The following is a 15,249-nucleotide window of genomic DNA, read 5'->3' on the forward strand; positions in this document are numbered from 1 at the left end:
TTTCATACAATCAGAATTTATCCTGGTTTCATGGAAGACTTGGGGTCAGGGGGAGGGGAAGTTCTACCCATTTTTAAAACTTCATTAGGAAAATCTAGAACCCTATGTTCTATGAAGCCCTATTAAGCTGGAAAAGCTTTATATATAATCTCAAAGATAGATATGAGACTCAGGGACATTAGGTAAATGCCAAAGTCAGTTAACAAACATTACTAAACTTCTACTATGTTCCAAGCATAGTCCTTAGCACTATACAACATAAGGTCAAAAAAAATTTTTTTTTTAAATTTTAAACAGGTCCCCTTAAAATCTAAAGGGGGAGATAAAAGATGTATATTCTTCCAAAGGAACAGCCTAGAGGGGTTATGATTATTTCAACACAGCACTCCACAAAACAGACAAAAATGCAACATAATCTTTAGTCCTTTTTAGTTCCTTTCTATTTCTACAGTTTCTCCAGGATTGTGACAGAAAAGGAGACAGGATGCTAAGAATCATATAATTTTTTAACCATCTGCAAATATTAATTTAACCATGGATCATCTAAATGGGAGATCTTTACCAAGTGGATGAATTACTGATCACAACTACTAATCACATCCATGTTGATATTCTCCCTACAAATGTCTAGAAGGCAAATAAGTTATAGCCCATGGAAGACTGGCTCATGGATTCTCCTCAGCAGACCCTATAAAAGAGTTGTGAAAGTTAGTTTCAACATGTCCCCAACATGCTCCCAAGGCAACAACAAACATCACTTCACAGGGTACTTCATCATGTCACCATGCAGTCCTCATCTTGAGCTTAACCAAAAAAGCCACCTTGAGGACAACTGCAGCTTACATGCCAACATCTGTGGCAGAGGATGAAGAAATAGAAGAATTCTACAAATAACATGACAGTATTCTCTAAATCAAGACCATGTATACCTTGATATTTAGAACTTGGTGATTTTCAATGCCAAGGGAAAAATATCAAAAACTTTGCTGAGAAATATGGGTAAGGCTTAAGAAATGAGAGTGACCAAAGATATGCTGATTACTCGTAAGTCTTATATCTGTATATCACAAACATTTTCTTTGAGAAGATAATCGGGAAGCAATGAATCTAGTGAGAAAAGGCATTATCACTAAATTAAATTATTGATAATTTAATGGATAGGAAACCACCACTTACTGATGTGGGAGTTATTTACAAATTAGCTGCCTGTGTGCACTCAGATCATTGAGTAGTTAGTGTGAAGGGCAAGGTAAATATCAAATTAGAAAAAAAACACAAGATCAAAAATGAGACAATAAAGAAATCACATAATAAGTGATCAAAACAATTCTAATTTGTATAAGTTGTTGGCTCAAAAAAATAGGAAATAGACCAAAGTAAAGATGCTAACTGCTGTACCTATCACCATTTCTTAGAGAAATTTCATCCTATGAAAAATTGCCACAATGAGGATGTCAAAAAAGTGAAGAAACTGTTTTAAATAGCAAATACTAGATCTCCTTGCCAAGCAAAGAGCAAGAAATACTTAGAGAATAAGTTCACTTGCAAAACATTACACACAATGTCAGATTATATTCAGTACCACCTCACCAAAAAAGAAAAATCAGGAAAGAAGAAAACTGCTATGGAAAGCTTGGTGTGGTACTCAACTAAGCCATATATTCCCAAGAGAATTCATATACAAAGAAGGAGAAAAAATAAATGTGAAGTAGAATATACCTGTTATTGATGGCAATGGAACCACCACTTTTGGACTCCTCAACATGCTATTTGAGGAAGTAGAAATGATGTGAAGAAGATGCAATTAGAAAGAGGAGCTAGACCTGACCAAATCCATAGAGGAAAAATTGTGCTAGACAAAACACATTTTTATATCCAATCAAGGATCAGCTTTGAAGATATTGTGAAAAGAAAGATAATTTTGTTTTAATCAAAAAGTCCAGATTACTTTTAAAAAATCAATTAAGAAGATATTGGTGCCTACCGACCAATATACTTATTGTTCCATCTCTATAAAATTATGGTAATCATCTTTGAAGTTATTCTTTGTGAAAACATGAGAAGGGAATAAATGGGCTTGTGCATGTGATTTTCTATAATAGACCACATCTTCACAGTCATAGAACTAATTGAGAGATCAAGAATGCAAAATCTTTCTGTGTTTGTTATTTATTGATTCCAAAAAAAGTATTTGGCTAGGTAGGATGAAATGTTGCCTTAAAGGTTCCTCTTGAGTGTTAAGATCATGCAAACATCCATGACAAACATAAACAAAGACAAATTTGTTTAATGATCCTCTGAAAATTAACATAAAGCAAGGCACAAAATGGGAAGACATTTGTTCTCTAGGGCCATGGAGGATGTTCTGTGAAAGTCCAGATAGAACAGGGATTGGCTACATGAGGTAAGAGTCTACAGATGTTCCTGTTTGCACATGATATTATAATGATCACAATGAGTCCCAGAACACTACAGGGTCTCCTCAGTGAGGTTCATGGTTACTTGAAAGATATCCATCTAGTCCTTCACAATGGAAAAACCCAGTGAATGAAAAAATGCATATTACCCAGATTGTGGCATGCAGTTGGATAAGCAGATCAAAGAGTTAGCTCATCAGTCAATAATCAATAAACATTTATTAAGCATCTATCATGTGCAAGATACTGTGCTAAGCACTAGGAATACAAATATGATAAAAGAAAGATGCTGCTTTCAAGGAGTTTACAATCTAGGGAGGGGAAGACAACACACAAAAGGATGAAAGGGGGTGACTAGTGGGGGGAACAGTGGAGAAGCCAGAGAAGCCCAAAACAGAGCAGCTAGATGAAGAATGAAGAGATGTCTGAGCTGAGCTCCATAGTTAAATGGAGATTTTAGAGCAGAACTCCACCCTCTAATCAAAGGGTCATAGAGTAGGGATTAGGAGAAGGACCAAGGCTAATGGGATCTTGCAGGATGGGAAAGAATCAGTTCATACAGAGGGTGATGGCCCCATAAAGAAAAGGAAGATCAGCTTAGTCACATTTGGGAAGTTGTTCTGACCTTTTCATGAGCACAAGCTGCCGCAAAAGTCCATTTTTTTCAACAATAATAGAGGCAGCAGGTGGCACAGTGGTCAGAGCATTGGGCCTAGAGGCAGGAAGACCTAAGTTCAAATCTGAATTCAGACACAAGCTCTGTGATCCTGACCAAGTCACTTAACGTCTTTCTGCCTCAGTTCATTCATCTGAAAAATGTGGACAATAACAGAACATAACTCACAGGATTATTATAAGGATCATAGGAGGTGTTATTTGTACAGCACTTAGCATAGTGCCTAACACATAGCAGCAGGTGCTTATTTAAATGATTTTCCCCTTCCTTTCACCATCTAATTGTGAATTATGGAACAGCACACTCAGAAGAATAAAAAGTGCAGACCATCTAAAAGACCAATGGAGACATATAAAGGAACCGTACTATCAACTATTATTTGTTTGAGAAGTAACATATGAGGCATCATCAAAGAAATACATGATCTGAAAATGAACCAGGACAGTCACTGTAGTGAGGAGCAACAGGAGGAGAATCCGAACACTGTACTGCTATCTATCAAAAGAACCAGAGGAAATCCTCTATCCACTTGGATAGAAGTCATGGAGTATGTATGGACAAGAATCATCCAGGATGAAAAGGTTGTGGCCCTCCCCATTGGGAGGTGGGAGCACTCAGACCCAAAAGATAATGGACCCACTCATGGAAGTAGACAAGGAACTTAGATACAGCACAACAAATCACCTCACAAATAAATTACCTCTTACTCTTTTGTCACTTCCACAGCACTCAGAATTGTGCCCTGCAAGGCTCAGCACATAGATAATCATCAGTAAATGTTTGTTGAGTTGAATACAGAAATGGCTATGCACAGATAGGCACATATGAACATACTTGCAAACACACTCCCCCTTGGGAAATGGGCCTGGAAATCCCTTTGGTTCGGGGGGGGGGGGGTGAGGAAACAGAATTCTGTGAGTCATAACCCCTTCCATGGCAAGCCTGGCTGCCTGTAAATTTCCCCTGACCTTGTACTGAGTCTACAAGGGAGACCTAGTGAATGCAGAAATCATCTTCAAATCTTAACTGGGAAAGGGTGATGGGCTATTACATAGTAGAAGGGACAAACTTGTTCTGCTTGGCCCTAGATGACAGAAATGAGCAAAAGGTGGAAGTTTCAAAGATAATGTAAGCTTGATGTCAGAAAAAACCTCCTAACAATTAGATCTATTCAAAAGTGGAGTGAGCTACCTCAAGAAGGGGAGGGTTCCCCTTCAATGGAGGTCTTCAAGTCCACTTATTGGGTATGGTATAGTGAGATTTCCTTCCAGGTATGAGTTGGACTAGATGGCCAATGAGGAGGCCCTTCCAACTCTCAAATTCTGTGGTTCCATAAATACTTGGAAGTCAGACCAGCCCCTGTGCAACCTCCTTTCCCTAATTGATGTATTACCCACATAAATTCAGGGAGTTTTAATTTGGAAAAACACCTCACTACATCATAGTTAAATGTGGCAATCTCTCAACTCCATTCCCATCAGAATGTCCCTCATTGGGAGGGGTCCCACCTTCTCCATCTGTCCAATCCTCTTCCCACAAATGCAGCTGGGAGGGAAAGGAGACCTGGAAGGAATGGGGAAAGGGGGTGGGGGAGATAAAGACTAGGGTCAGGAAGGAGCCTGAAGTCTGCAAAGGGCCAAAGGGTAGACGTAGGATCTGAAAGCGAGGAGTTCTTGGATTCTCTGAGTCAGGCATCTTCCAGAGCCTCCTAAAGGAGGGAGTGCCCAATATGACCTAAGTCTGCCCCCTGCTGGCTACTAACATAGCCAAGACTTGAGAAAGAAGAGCCAGTGGGAGATGAGGCTTTGTGGGGAAAGAACTGGGCCCTGGGGGACATCTTGCCCACCCAGGTCATACTGACCCCTGGTGGTCTCACCACATGTAGCTATGGACCAGAAAATACACTGTATAATATATCAGAATCAGCACTAAATCAAAATATCCCTCCTGCTTCCTCGGACCTCTGGGACTAGAAACAGCAGGGAGGATGTTCTGGTCTAGGTCCAAAGAAGTTGGAGTGGAATGAAATGGACCAAAGAAGGATTATGCAGACCTCTCTCAGAAGTTGCTGTGGGACCCAGATGAGCCCCACCCAAGAGAGCATCACTCAGGTGAGCTGGTCTAAGAAAGATTCTATCTAGCTAAGCCTGGCCCAAGATCTTTTGGCTTAGGGAAGACTTCCTATTAGAGGGATTGCTAAATTTTCCTGGATTGTTAAGGGACCTCATTAAACCAATTTGCCTGGAATGGGGAAACGGATTCGGAATGATAATTAATGCCCAATGCCCTGTAGGACAACGCTACCTGTTTCTGGGAATTAGGAGGCTTTATGCCCGGAAAACCTCACTGAATATCATTAATATCAGGCCACTTGCCTTCTAGGGGAAAGGGTTTAGGGTTCAGCTCTCCCCTGCTGCAAAAGTCACTGTATCTCCTTACCAGAAAGACAAGACAAGCATAGAAAGAGAAGAGACTTGGAACAAGGCTGAAATGAGAAGGGGATAACAGAAGGCAGGAATCTCCCTCCCATGGAACTCAGGAGAGGTACTGATATATATGTTTGAAGAAGAAGAACCCTTTTCCCTTGGGATTCTAGAAGCAGAGATACTAATAGGCAGTCCACATCCTGTGACTAAGCTTAACACAGAAATCTGGGATGGGGGAAATGAGGGGATGGGGCATGGCAGGAGTGTCACAAGGAGGCTCAGGTCAATCCAGAGATGGTGTGAACACAGATCAGACTTGGGAAATGCCTAAGCTGTAGCATGGTCCAAATCTAGAATCTGATTCTAGGACAGAGAGACTGAGCGGAAAGTGTCCCCCTAGCTGTTCTACCCATTCTTAGTTCCAGATCACACCCACAAATAGCCTCTAAGGACAGCAGGTCTCTTGATCCATCTGGTTGAAAATTATCCCCCTCATAGGAGTAACAGTGAAGAACTAGAGAGGAGAGCTGATCAGGTTTGGAGTGACCTCTTTGTGAGCAGACCATGACTAAGGCCCCCTAATCCTTCTACTTCCTTTCAACAGAACTGTAAGGGCCTGACTGCCTTCTCTATGAGATAGAATAAACTGGACTGCTAAATCAAGTTAGGTCAGTCATTCCCCGACCATGAAATTGAGATATATATACTTTTCCAGCTCAGGGGCTCCCACTAGATACATTAATGTCTGGAAGGGCTGGTACCTGGGCAGATGAATACCTGAGCAAGTCAGGGTTCAGGAAAATTAATGCCCAGAAAAGTGAGTCCTGGGATAGGTCCATTCCAGTCTGATGTAATTACCACCCCAGTGACATCCGGGTATCATGGCTAAATACCATTTATTTCCCAGAGGTGATGAGGAGGAAGGATTTTCAAAGAAGTAGCTGGAAACCAGGGCCTGATAGGCCCACACTCTGGCAGACAGTCACAGCTACAGACCTGTTTTCTCTTGGTATTTCTATGGACAGGTGGAACAGGAAAAGGACTGTTGTAGTGGGGAAAGAAAGTACATAGAACATTTATCAAGTTAACAAGCTGAAGGGCCTGAGAGAGGTTATTCTTCATTTTCTTCAAATTGTCCCAGAAGCCCCAACTCCTGCCTTGTGTTTGTAAGCCCGGCACTTCGTTCTTTATAATCACCAATGTTCTTTATAATCACCCCTCCCGAGACCCTCCTAAGTCCAGCCATCCACCCAACCCTGAGGTCTCAGAGGGGGGAATATGGCCCTTGCCAAGGAAGGGCCTGGTCTTTGGGGAGGGTAGCTGGCTGGGCTGGGCCAGTGCCAGACAGTAAATAGGTTCAGCCTCAGCAATGGGTTCTGAAGGGTGTTGGTCCAGAAAAGTCTTCAGTGTAGTGTTAGAAAAGTGCATTTAAATATGTCAATCCCCCAAATATGATTTTTAGCACCGTCATCACACTGCCTCAACTTCCCCGAACCACCCCACCCCCACCCCTCCCTCGCATCCCTGCCTGCATTCTGGTAATATACAAAAGCGTAAATTGCTAATAGTTTGACGGACACTAGACTGCTTCTGCGATTCTCCATCCCTCCACCTTCACCCCACCTCAGTGGGAGAACTTAACTGAGGGAGCACAGAGGCGGATGGTGAAGCGTAAAAAAAGGCCTGTTTAGCCTTAAAGCCGGCCCCCACCCTCTTCCCTCCTCCGCCCCAGGACTCCCTGGCGCCGAAGTGAAGAAAGAGGGAATTTTCCTTTCCATCCTCCCAGCCCACACATCTAGCCACTTATGGAGAACTTTGGTAGAAGGGAGGACATGGTAGGGGGAAGACATAGGGCCGACCCTTCCCCTTTCTCCAGCCCAGAAATCCCTAGAGACTGAAGCCGGGGCACGGAAGAGGGCACACCACGGACCTCCCCACCCCCATCCTCTTGTTTCCCCCTAGTAGCTCCCGGAGGCCGAAGCCAGGGAGCGCAGAGAAAACAATTTCTCCCAACAGGCAGCCAAGTGTTCCACGGCTCCCAACAGACGCCGTCTCTGGCCCCGACCCCGACTCCGACCCGGGGCAAGGGCCGGTTCCAGGTTCAGCTCTGGCTCCATCGCCGGACCCGGCTTCCGCTCCTGCCACTCCTGGCTCAACCTCTTCTGGCTTCGCTGACAGTGGGGACAGTGACAAGGAGAGGGTCAGCGGGACCCCCTGGTGCCCCCCTTCTCCCAGCCCTCATCCCTGTCCTACATGCAGCCCCACACCGCTGTTCTCCGGAAAAATCGCGGGCAAAGCCGTGAGGGATCCCTGTCCAGATGACCCTTTGAGGGACAAGAAGGTTCCTCACAAGTTAACTGTGACCTCTGCTCTGAGTGGAGAAGGTCCCTCCTGGGTTGGGAGGGAGGGGCGGGGACGGACCTGATGCAGAGTTCCGCAGTACTCTCGAGTCACTGCTTCAGTGTGCATGGCCACTGTCCACACAGCCTTCTCCAGGGCTCCGCGGCGGCGTGCGGGTCCGGCCCCGGTCCTTGTCACTGCCTTGCGCAGAGCCCGTCCCATGGATGAGATAGACATCAAGATGCGGTGCTCCTGGGGGGAAGGAGAAAAAGGCTGGAGCTCCAGAGGTCTAGTTTCGCCCCCGTCTACCCTGCTCCACCCCTGCTCCCGCATTCCGGCCCCAGTCCGGGAAGAGTCCCAGCGCCTTTCAAACAGACGGGGTGGGGCAAGAACCATTCTCCGAGAAGGGGTCCATCCAGTTACCTTTTCTGCCCGGCAGGAGGCGCCTCCCGCTCGCCCTCGTCCGCGGCGCCTGAGAGCCCCGGGGCCCGTCAAGCTTTTCTGGATAAAATCAAAGAAGGAACTTGGGGAGTGACCCTCGCCCCATTCCCAACAGGCCTGGATAGAGTGTTCCTGCTACTCCCCCCATCTCATTCCCAGCCCAGCCCCCCGGCCGCAGGTACTGCTCCCACCCCCCACGGCCCTCCCCACAAAAAGCCAGTCCCGACGGGGTCTCCCCTCACCACCGCCTGCAACTCTTCGAAGATGACCGCACGGTAATGCCGAAGCACGTCGGGCACGTTGCAGCCCCTGCGCCTGCCCGAGCGCCCTAGAGCCGAGCCCAGGATAGCCAGGAGCAGCACACAGAAAGCGGGCTTGGCAAGCACCTGGGTGGAAGCGGGGTCTCGGGGTTCATAGAGGCCGTGAGCCAGCCCCCAGCACCAGCCACCTGGAAGAACTCGCCACTTTTCTGACCTCACCCCCTACCACCACCACCCTCCATCTCTCCAGGTGGGACCCAGCACCGCCAGTGGCCCATCTCACCACGTCCAGGCACATAATAGTCACGTTTCACTCAGGCATACCTCCCCAGTCATAGCATCCTGCACCCTCCCATCCACCTCCTGAAAATTCACAGTGACAACCCCCCATACCCTGCAGCTCTGAATTTGGACGGTGGCAGTGATGAAGTCACTTGCTTCTCTTTACTGTCTGGTAAGTGCAAGAGGTCACTACAGCAACCAGGAATGTATGTGAGTATACATCCATGGATGTGTTCTTCAGCTGCCATGGAGCCTCTCTCCCCCAGTCATTATTCTCTCTGTTCCCAAATGTGGGATCCAGCTGAGTCCTCTGCTAAGATGCTATTCAGTTGCCTCTCCACGATTCACTTATTATTATTACTTATGGACTGACATAAGATACCAGCCTTCCTGGACTACAGAATAAAAATTGGAAACATGCTGAGAAACTCATAAAGGATACTCCAAAGGTAGATTGGAGTATGGATAACCCGAACCCTGTGAAGTGCCCATGCTACACCAGACTGCCACAGCTTGAAAAATGGAGATGGGGTGCACTTCAGGGCCAAATAGAATAATTGGCTCCCCAGGATCCCCTCCCAACACTCCACCTCCAAAGCCAGAACATCTGAGAAGCATGTTTCTTCTGAGTCCCTTCTAAACTAGTCTCCCAGCTTATCAGTGCCTCAACTTTTCAGTGATTACAAGTATTGAAGGTCACATTCTCCCCAAGGAGGAGTTGAGTTGAAATTAGGGATCAGGAAGGTTATTATTAGGATCTAAATGGGTCTCCTCAGGCTTCTCCAGGACACATTTTAAGAGCACAGGCAGCAAGTGGGTGAGTAGAGTAGTAGTTTGGATAACAGCAAAGGAACATTTTTGAGTGAATGAGAGGGCAGGTAGGTAGGAAAGATTTGGTCAGTGGAAATGAGTTAGTGGATGAGTGGATGTTTCTGGTCCTCCATAGAGAAGTTAAACCCTTTTCAACCACACAAGTGCATTCAGATCCTCTGGAGAAACCATGTTAGGACAATTAGACAAAGTTTCCCAGAAGAAAGTAGGGAAGAACAGGCGATCTGCCCAGGGATGGGGGGGGGGGGGGGGGGGGGAATATTGAAATGCTTCCTGAAAGCAAAGTGCTAGATAAGGTGACCTTTGATGTGCAGTCTTTGTGCTCAGTGAGATCCTACTGAGGCTCTAGCCTGTTAGATAGAACAGGCTTCTTTCAGGAGGGACACTAGACCTTGAGAACCTGTTACATAGAGGAGAGGGCAAAGGATACACAGCCAGGTCCTGGTTCTTTGTTCAACCTACCCAGAGGGGGCAGTTAGAAGTTAGGGGCAACTCCAGTAGATTCCAAGGGTGTAAGTCTGGTTCTTTGAGGCCTCTTCTCTGTATACCCAAATAATGTACTCCCTAACACCTCAACACAGACATATAGACACATGCATCCCTACAGTCTGGAGGCACTTTAGATTCTCCCTCTCAGTCCAGCAGGCTTCAATGTACACTGTTTGTACTGTGCTCTGAAGCCCAGAGGATCCAGTCCCAGAGAGGGTCTGAGTCTGTACCCAACCCCCTCTCCTCCCCAGCAAGACCTTCCACAAGCCAATTTGTTAGCCAGGAAAGGGGCCCTGGGGCTCCTGCTGGGTTACAGGAATCATTGCAGGGAGTTTCCCGAAGGGGAACAGGAAAGGAAATTAAAAACTGACTAGTATTAAAGGCAGTCTATTTCTCCCAATTAGCCCCAATTTCCTCAAATCTGTTTTTTGGGATCGGTCCACCAAGAAGTATACTTTAGCCTCAAACATATAAAACCTGGAGTGCTTATAAGGGCTCTGAATTCCCAAACCTCATACAGGGTACACTTTTCCAGGCAGCATGTCCCAAGTTCCAGCTAGAGGTCCTTTTTTCCAGACCCTCCAGTCATGGTTTTCTTCCTCCTCCTACTTGAATCTATTAGCCTGATTCCCCAACCTCAACCCAGCCCCTTTCCTTCAAGACCTATTCCAGGGCCTTCACCACCCCCAAACCTCAGATGGGGTCCCCGCTCACCATTGGGCTCTCTATGAGCCGGGTCCCCCTCAGGGCCCCCCACTCAGGCAGAGCAGCCTCGAAGCATGGTCCCCGGAGGACCGTGCTCAGCAGGGGGTCCCTGTCCCAGCCTCCCCTTCAAGCTGAAGTCCTGCAGCTCAGTCGATCCCCCTTGGGTTGATGACTGCCAGACTCCCTAAAAGTGCCCAAGGCTCTGCATTTGAAGTTGGCTCCACCAGGCGATATGGGGATCGAGAGGGAGGGAGCGAAAAGGGGAGGGAAGGGAAGGGGAGGAGAGGGGAGCACTTCGGAACTGCCAGTCCTCCCCTCTCCGCCTCTTCATATCCTGTCTCATCAAGTCTTTCAGGCAGATGATCAATTAACCAGCCTTCTGCACCGCCTCCCTCAGCCAAGAACCCCTCCAGAGGGCCTTCGGTCCTTGATTAAACTTCTTATCGGTCAAAAGGAAAAAACAAATTACAAGCGACGTGTTGGTCTGACGGCTCGGTGTGAGTTCAGCGAAGGTAGGAAAGATCCCAAGCCGTCTTTAACTTGGTCTGACTGGAAGCAGAAGGAACTCAGTCGCACAAACCTATGATCATCCCAGCAAAGGCCAACTCCGTGAGGCTCTCGCTACCTCCGCAGCGCCCCGAACTAACTTATCAAGAACAAATAACCTTGAGTCGGGAAGGTCAGAGCCGTGAAGCACTCTTGAGGCCGAAACCCAAAGTTAAATTTCCCAGGGTCAGTTGCCGCATGCGGGTCACCACCAACCAGAGAAAAGCTCAAGCTTAGAGAGCGCTAGTAACAACCATTCCAAGAGCCCAGCGGCATGGGGAGCTTGGGAAATGAATGAGGACCGGGCTTCCTGGGGTAACTTTCTGCCTGGCCTGGATCACAAGCTCAAAGACAAGTTCTGCTTTCTTCCCTTTCTTATGAGACCTGCGACTTGACTTGCGGAGGGCTTCCAGGACAGTGAAATCAGAGGCCTGTGTCCCGTGGCTCTCTGACTGAGGTGCTATTCAGCCCTAATTTTCTCGGAAAAACCATAAGGGTCATATTCCTGCTATCCTGGCTGCTACTGCTGCTCTGGGGTTCTGTAAAATGGCTGTTTCTTATCTCCTATTAAGAAAGATTGGGCTTTTATGCATTTCATCCCCTATAACTCAATGGAAAGCTTTCTCCCAAAAGACTCATTTTCTGCTGATTACAAGAAAGCAAAGCAAAGCGAGAATTTCTCAGCTTCCCAAAGCAACCAATGCCAGACAATGTGAATGTGACCTGACACCATCCAGTCCTGTCATGTCCTAGCAGCTCTGACCCAGCTCCCTGACGCGGGGACTTCCAGAGACCACTATGGGAGAAGTTTGTTGCCAACCAGGGAACACTTTCCTTCTCCACAGAATCCAGAATTCCAGGCCAGAGGCTGGCCTGCACCTAATTCCTGGCAGACACCCACTCCTCCAAAATAAGTGGGGGTGGGGAAGTGGTCACTTGGCTTGCTTATCATGGAGACTTCATTTCTCCAGGTTACATTAAAAAGGCCATGATGAAAGACCTGTCCGGGAGTGCACAGAAATAGCTAACACCAAACAGAGTACTTGTTTCCATTTTTCTGAAACAGAGGAGTCTTAAGAGTGGTACTTCAAGGGACATAGGAAAAAGCTTCATTCCACCTCAAGCAACTTTCCTTCTCCAAATATTCCACAAAAGCTATGTCCTATTCCCCTCCCCCTTTTTTTCTCCTGCACATAACCCTTTAAATCAAGTGGGTGGTAAACCAAGGACAACCTGGAACTGAAACTAGCTCCAGAGCACAAACAGTAATTTCCTTCATGGAACCAGGGTTCCTAGCCTATTTCAGGGGCTGTTTCCACCTTTGTAAAATGAGTGGACTAAGACAATATCTTAAAAGTCCCTTTCCTAATCTAATTTTCTAGGAATCTCTGAATTTATAAAGGATAACTAAGCAGAGACAAATGACTTTACCTCATCAGACAAAAAATACATCAGGGGTCCGAATTCAAGGCAGCACCTGATTCTTTCTTCCAGATCTATGGATTATCCACTTTTAGGGACTTATGGGGGAGTTGGAAAAGTAATCCCACTAGCTATAAGTTCTATGAGCAATTGCAAACACCAGGTTTCAGACTGGAAGTTGTGTACTCTTCAGGAAGCTATGTATTTCTCAGCAAGAGTATATAGTCTGTCAGAGAAGGAAGTATCTCAGCTGTTGTACATCTTTTCTTTTTCCTTGGATCACCTATAGTACTCATCCTTTCCTTCAGTTACCATTTCAGGCTAGGGTTAACCTTGAGCTTATATACTAGTGAATAGAGCCCAGAGCAGGCTAGATGGAGGGAAAGCAAGAGAGTTCAACAGTCTAAACAGAGAGAACAGCAGAAAAGAATCTGTAGGACTGAACTTGCCTTTATTTTTGGAGCTAACATTTGAAGTTAAAAGTTCAGTTTTCCATTGTTTCTAGAAACTGGTCATTTCAAAAGTCAATAGCAAGTAATCAGAACAGTGTATGTAGTTTAACTGTTTCAATATTTTTTATGAAAACAGAACTAAATGCTAAAAAGGAAATTCAAATGTGATTTGGGGGAGTAGAGAGGGAACACACAGGACACATCTTAAATGAACCATGTGCAGTGTGGAACAGATCTGAATAATTTTCTCACCAAGTACCCTGCTGTGGGTCATCACCTGAGGAAACAGGAGGCTTTCCCCTCAACTATGGATTTCTTTGTTTCTGTAAATTTATCTCTATAATCACTTAATGTACACTTGGTGGTGTGTGTGCACAGGGCCTCCAGAGAGGAAAGGATATTTCTAAATGAAATGAAAACATAAGTGAAACCTGGAAGTATATACTACCACTCCCTACGTATTAAATCATCACGGATTAAATCATCTCGACATTGGGAGGAAGGAAAGAATTACAAAGCACTTAGAAATAGACTATCCAATAGATGTAACTCTTACTCCTATGCTCTCTCTATATATATGCAATTGGAATGAAAAACATCAACCTGCTCATTCATGGAGTTAAATCTACATAATCAACAAGGACTAATTATGGCCTTTGATCACATAAATTATTTTATATAACAATGTATTTTTCTTACCTAGCTCCCCAAAGTAACACAATGTAGACTGGTAAAGAGCTGGTGATTAAACTGGCTTTTGGATTTCCATATATAAAACTGTGCATATAGATTAGGATAAGGGGTCTCAATGTCTAGTGCAATGCTTCATGTACTAAAAGTTTAATAAGTTTGTTGAAAAATGATCATTCACTCACATTTAACTCATCCTTGAAGAAATAAGTAGATTACTTTTCCATGGAAAACAGTGCAGTTGGGGATTTTGCTTTTGCAGAGTTAAGAAGGTTGGGGGCGAGTCAGCTATCATTTGTAATCACATCCCTCAAGTTTTACTAATAAGGTTTTTTGAAAATAACATCACAAGTAGTACTTTCCTCACATGATAAGCCTCCCCAGGAAGGAATCCTCATTTCTCAGGACAATGTGTGACTGGCAATTCTCCCTAGCAACTTGCCACTGGTGTGCAAAATCAATTTCACATCTTAAGTCTTTCCTTTCTTTATCCTATCAAAAAATTTTCTTGGTAAACTAAAGACACTTCAATCAAGATAACTTGACTTTCCCAGCAGCTTTAGTATCCTGGCAAAATGAGAAATGTAAAATCAGGATGAAATTCTCAACCCTAAATTAGCTTCTCTCTTTACATTCCCCTAAACCGGGTTGTCTGTACTTTTCAATGTCATAGAGCAGTTTCATACAGAAACACAGGAGAGTTACAAAACTGATTAGTTTCAATGCTTCTGTATTTTCTGTATAGTTCATAAGATACAGAGTCCAGAGGTCAGAGTCTCCAAATGTCCCAAAACACTACACTACTACTCCTTTCTTTACTCCAGACAGAATTATTGTTTATCATCCCAACGTACATAATGAAAAAGATTCAGTCCTCTCAGGTAACGTATTTTGTATGTTCAGCAATGAGGGCAAGGCATTTCTTCTGGGTAAATGCTGATTACAAGTAAAAAGATCACCTGAAAAAATCCTCTTGCTGATGGGAAAAGAATATACCCAAGCCATGTCTGATAGCACTAGAAGAGACTTTCCAAGAAAGGTAGACATCAATAGGACTTAGCTTCCCTTTTTCTTCTGTTCCAGATCTAGAGGGACCAAGGAACTGTTACCTTGAACTGTAGCTAGAAACTTGTATCCTCATATAATCCCTGGAGGGAAACCATGCACACAATTCACTGAACACCTAACCACTTTTTATTATAGCTCTTTGAAGCAACATACTTTAATATGTCAGAGTTGGCATTATATTTGCTAAATGAATGAAATAACTAT

General features: G+C 45.0%; 1 protein-coding gene across 1 annotated transcript; it reads right to left on the minus strand.

Annotated features, from left to right (window-relative positions):
• Nucleotides 1-7,381: 7,381 nt before the first annotated feature.
• Nucleotides 7,382-10,992, minus strand: C1H20orf204 (chromosome 1 C20orf204 homolog). Its single transcript, XM_072633234.1, has 5 exons — nucleotides 10,877-10,992; nucleotides 8,543-8,686; nucleotides 8,283-8,360; nucleotides 7,941-8,111; nucleotides 7,382-7,690 (listed from the first exon to the last, which is right to left on the minus strand). Exons 1-5 carry the CDS (start codon nucleotides 10,877-10,879, stop codon nucleotides 7,478-7,480), a joined length of 609 nt encoding a protein of 202 aa, XP_072489335.1. The 5' UTR covers nucleotides 10,880-10,992; the 3' UTR covers nucleotides 7,382-7,477.
• Nucleotides 10,993-15,249: the final 4,257 nt, after the last annotated feature.

The sequence above is a fragment of the Notamacropus eugenii genome, chromosome 1 (genome assembly GCF_028372415.1).
Source record: "Notamacropus eugenii isolate mMacEug1 chromosome 1, mMacEug1.pri_v2, whole genome shotgun sequence".
Taxonomy (NCBI): Eukaryota; Metazoa; Chordata; class Mammalia; order Diprotodontia; family Macropodidae; genus Notamacropus; species Notamacropus eugenii.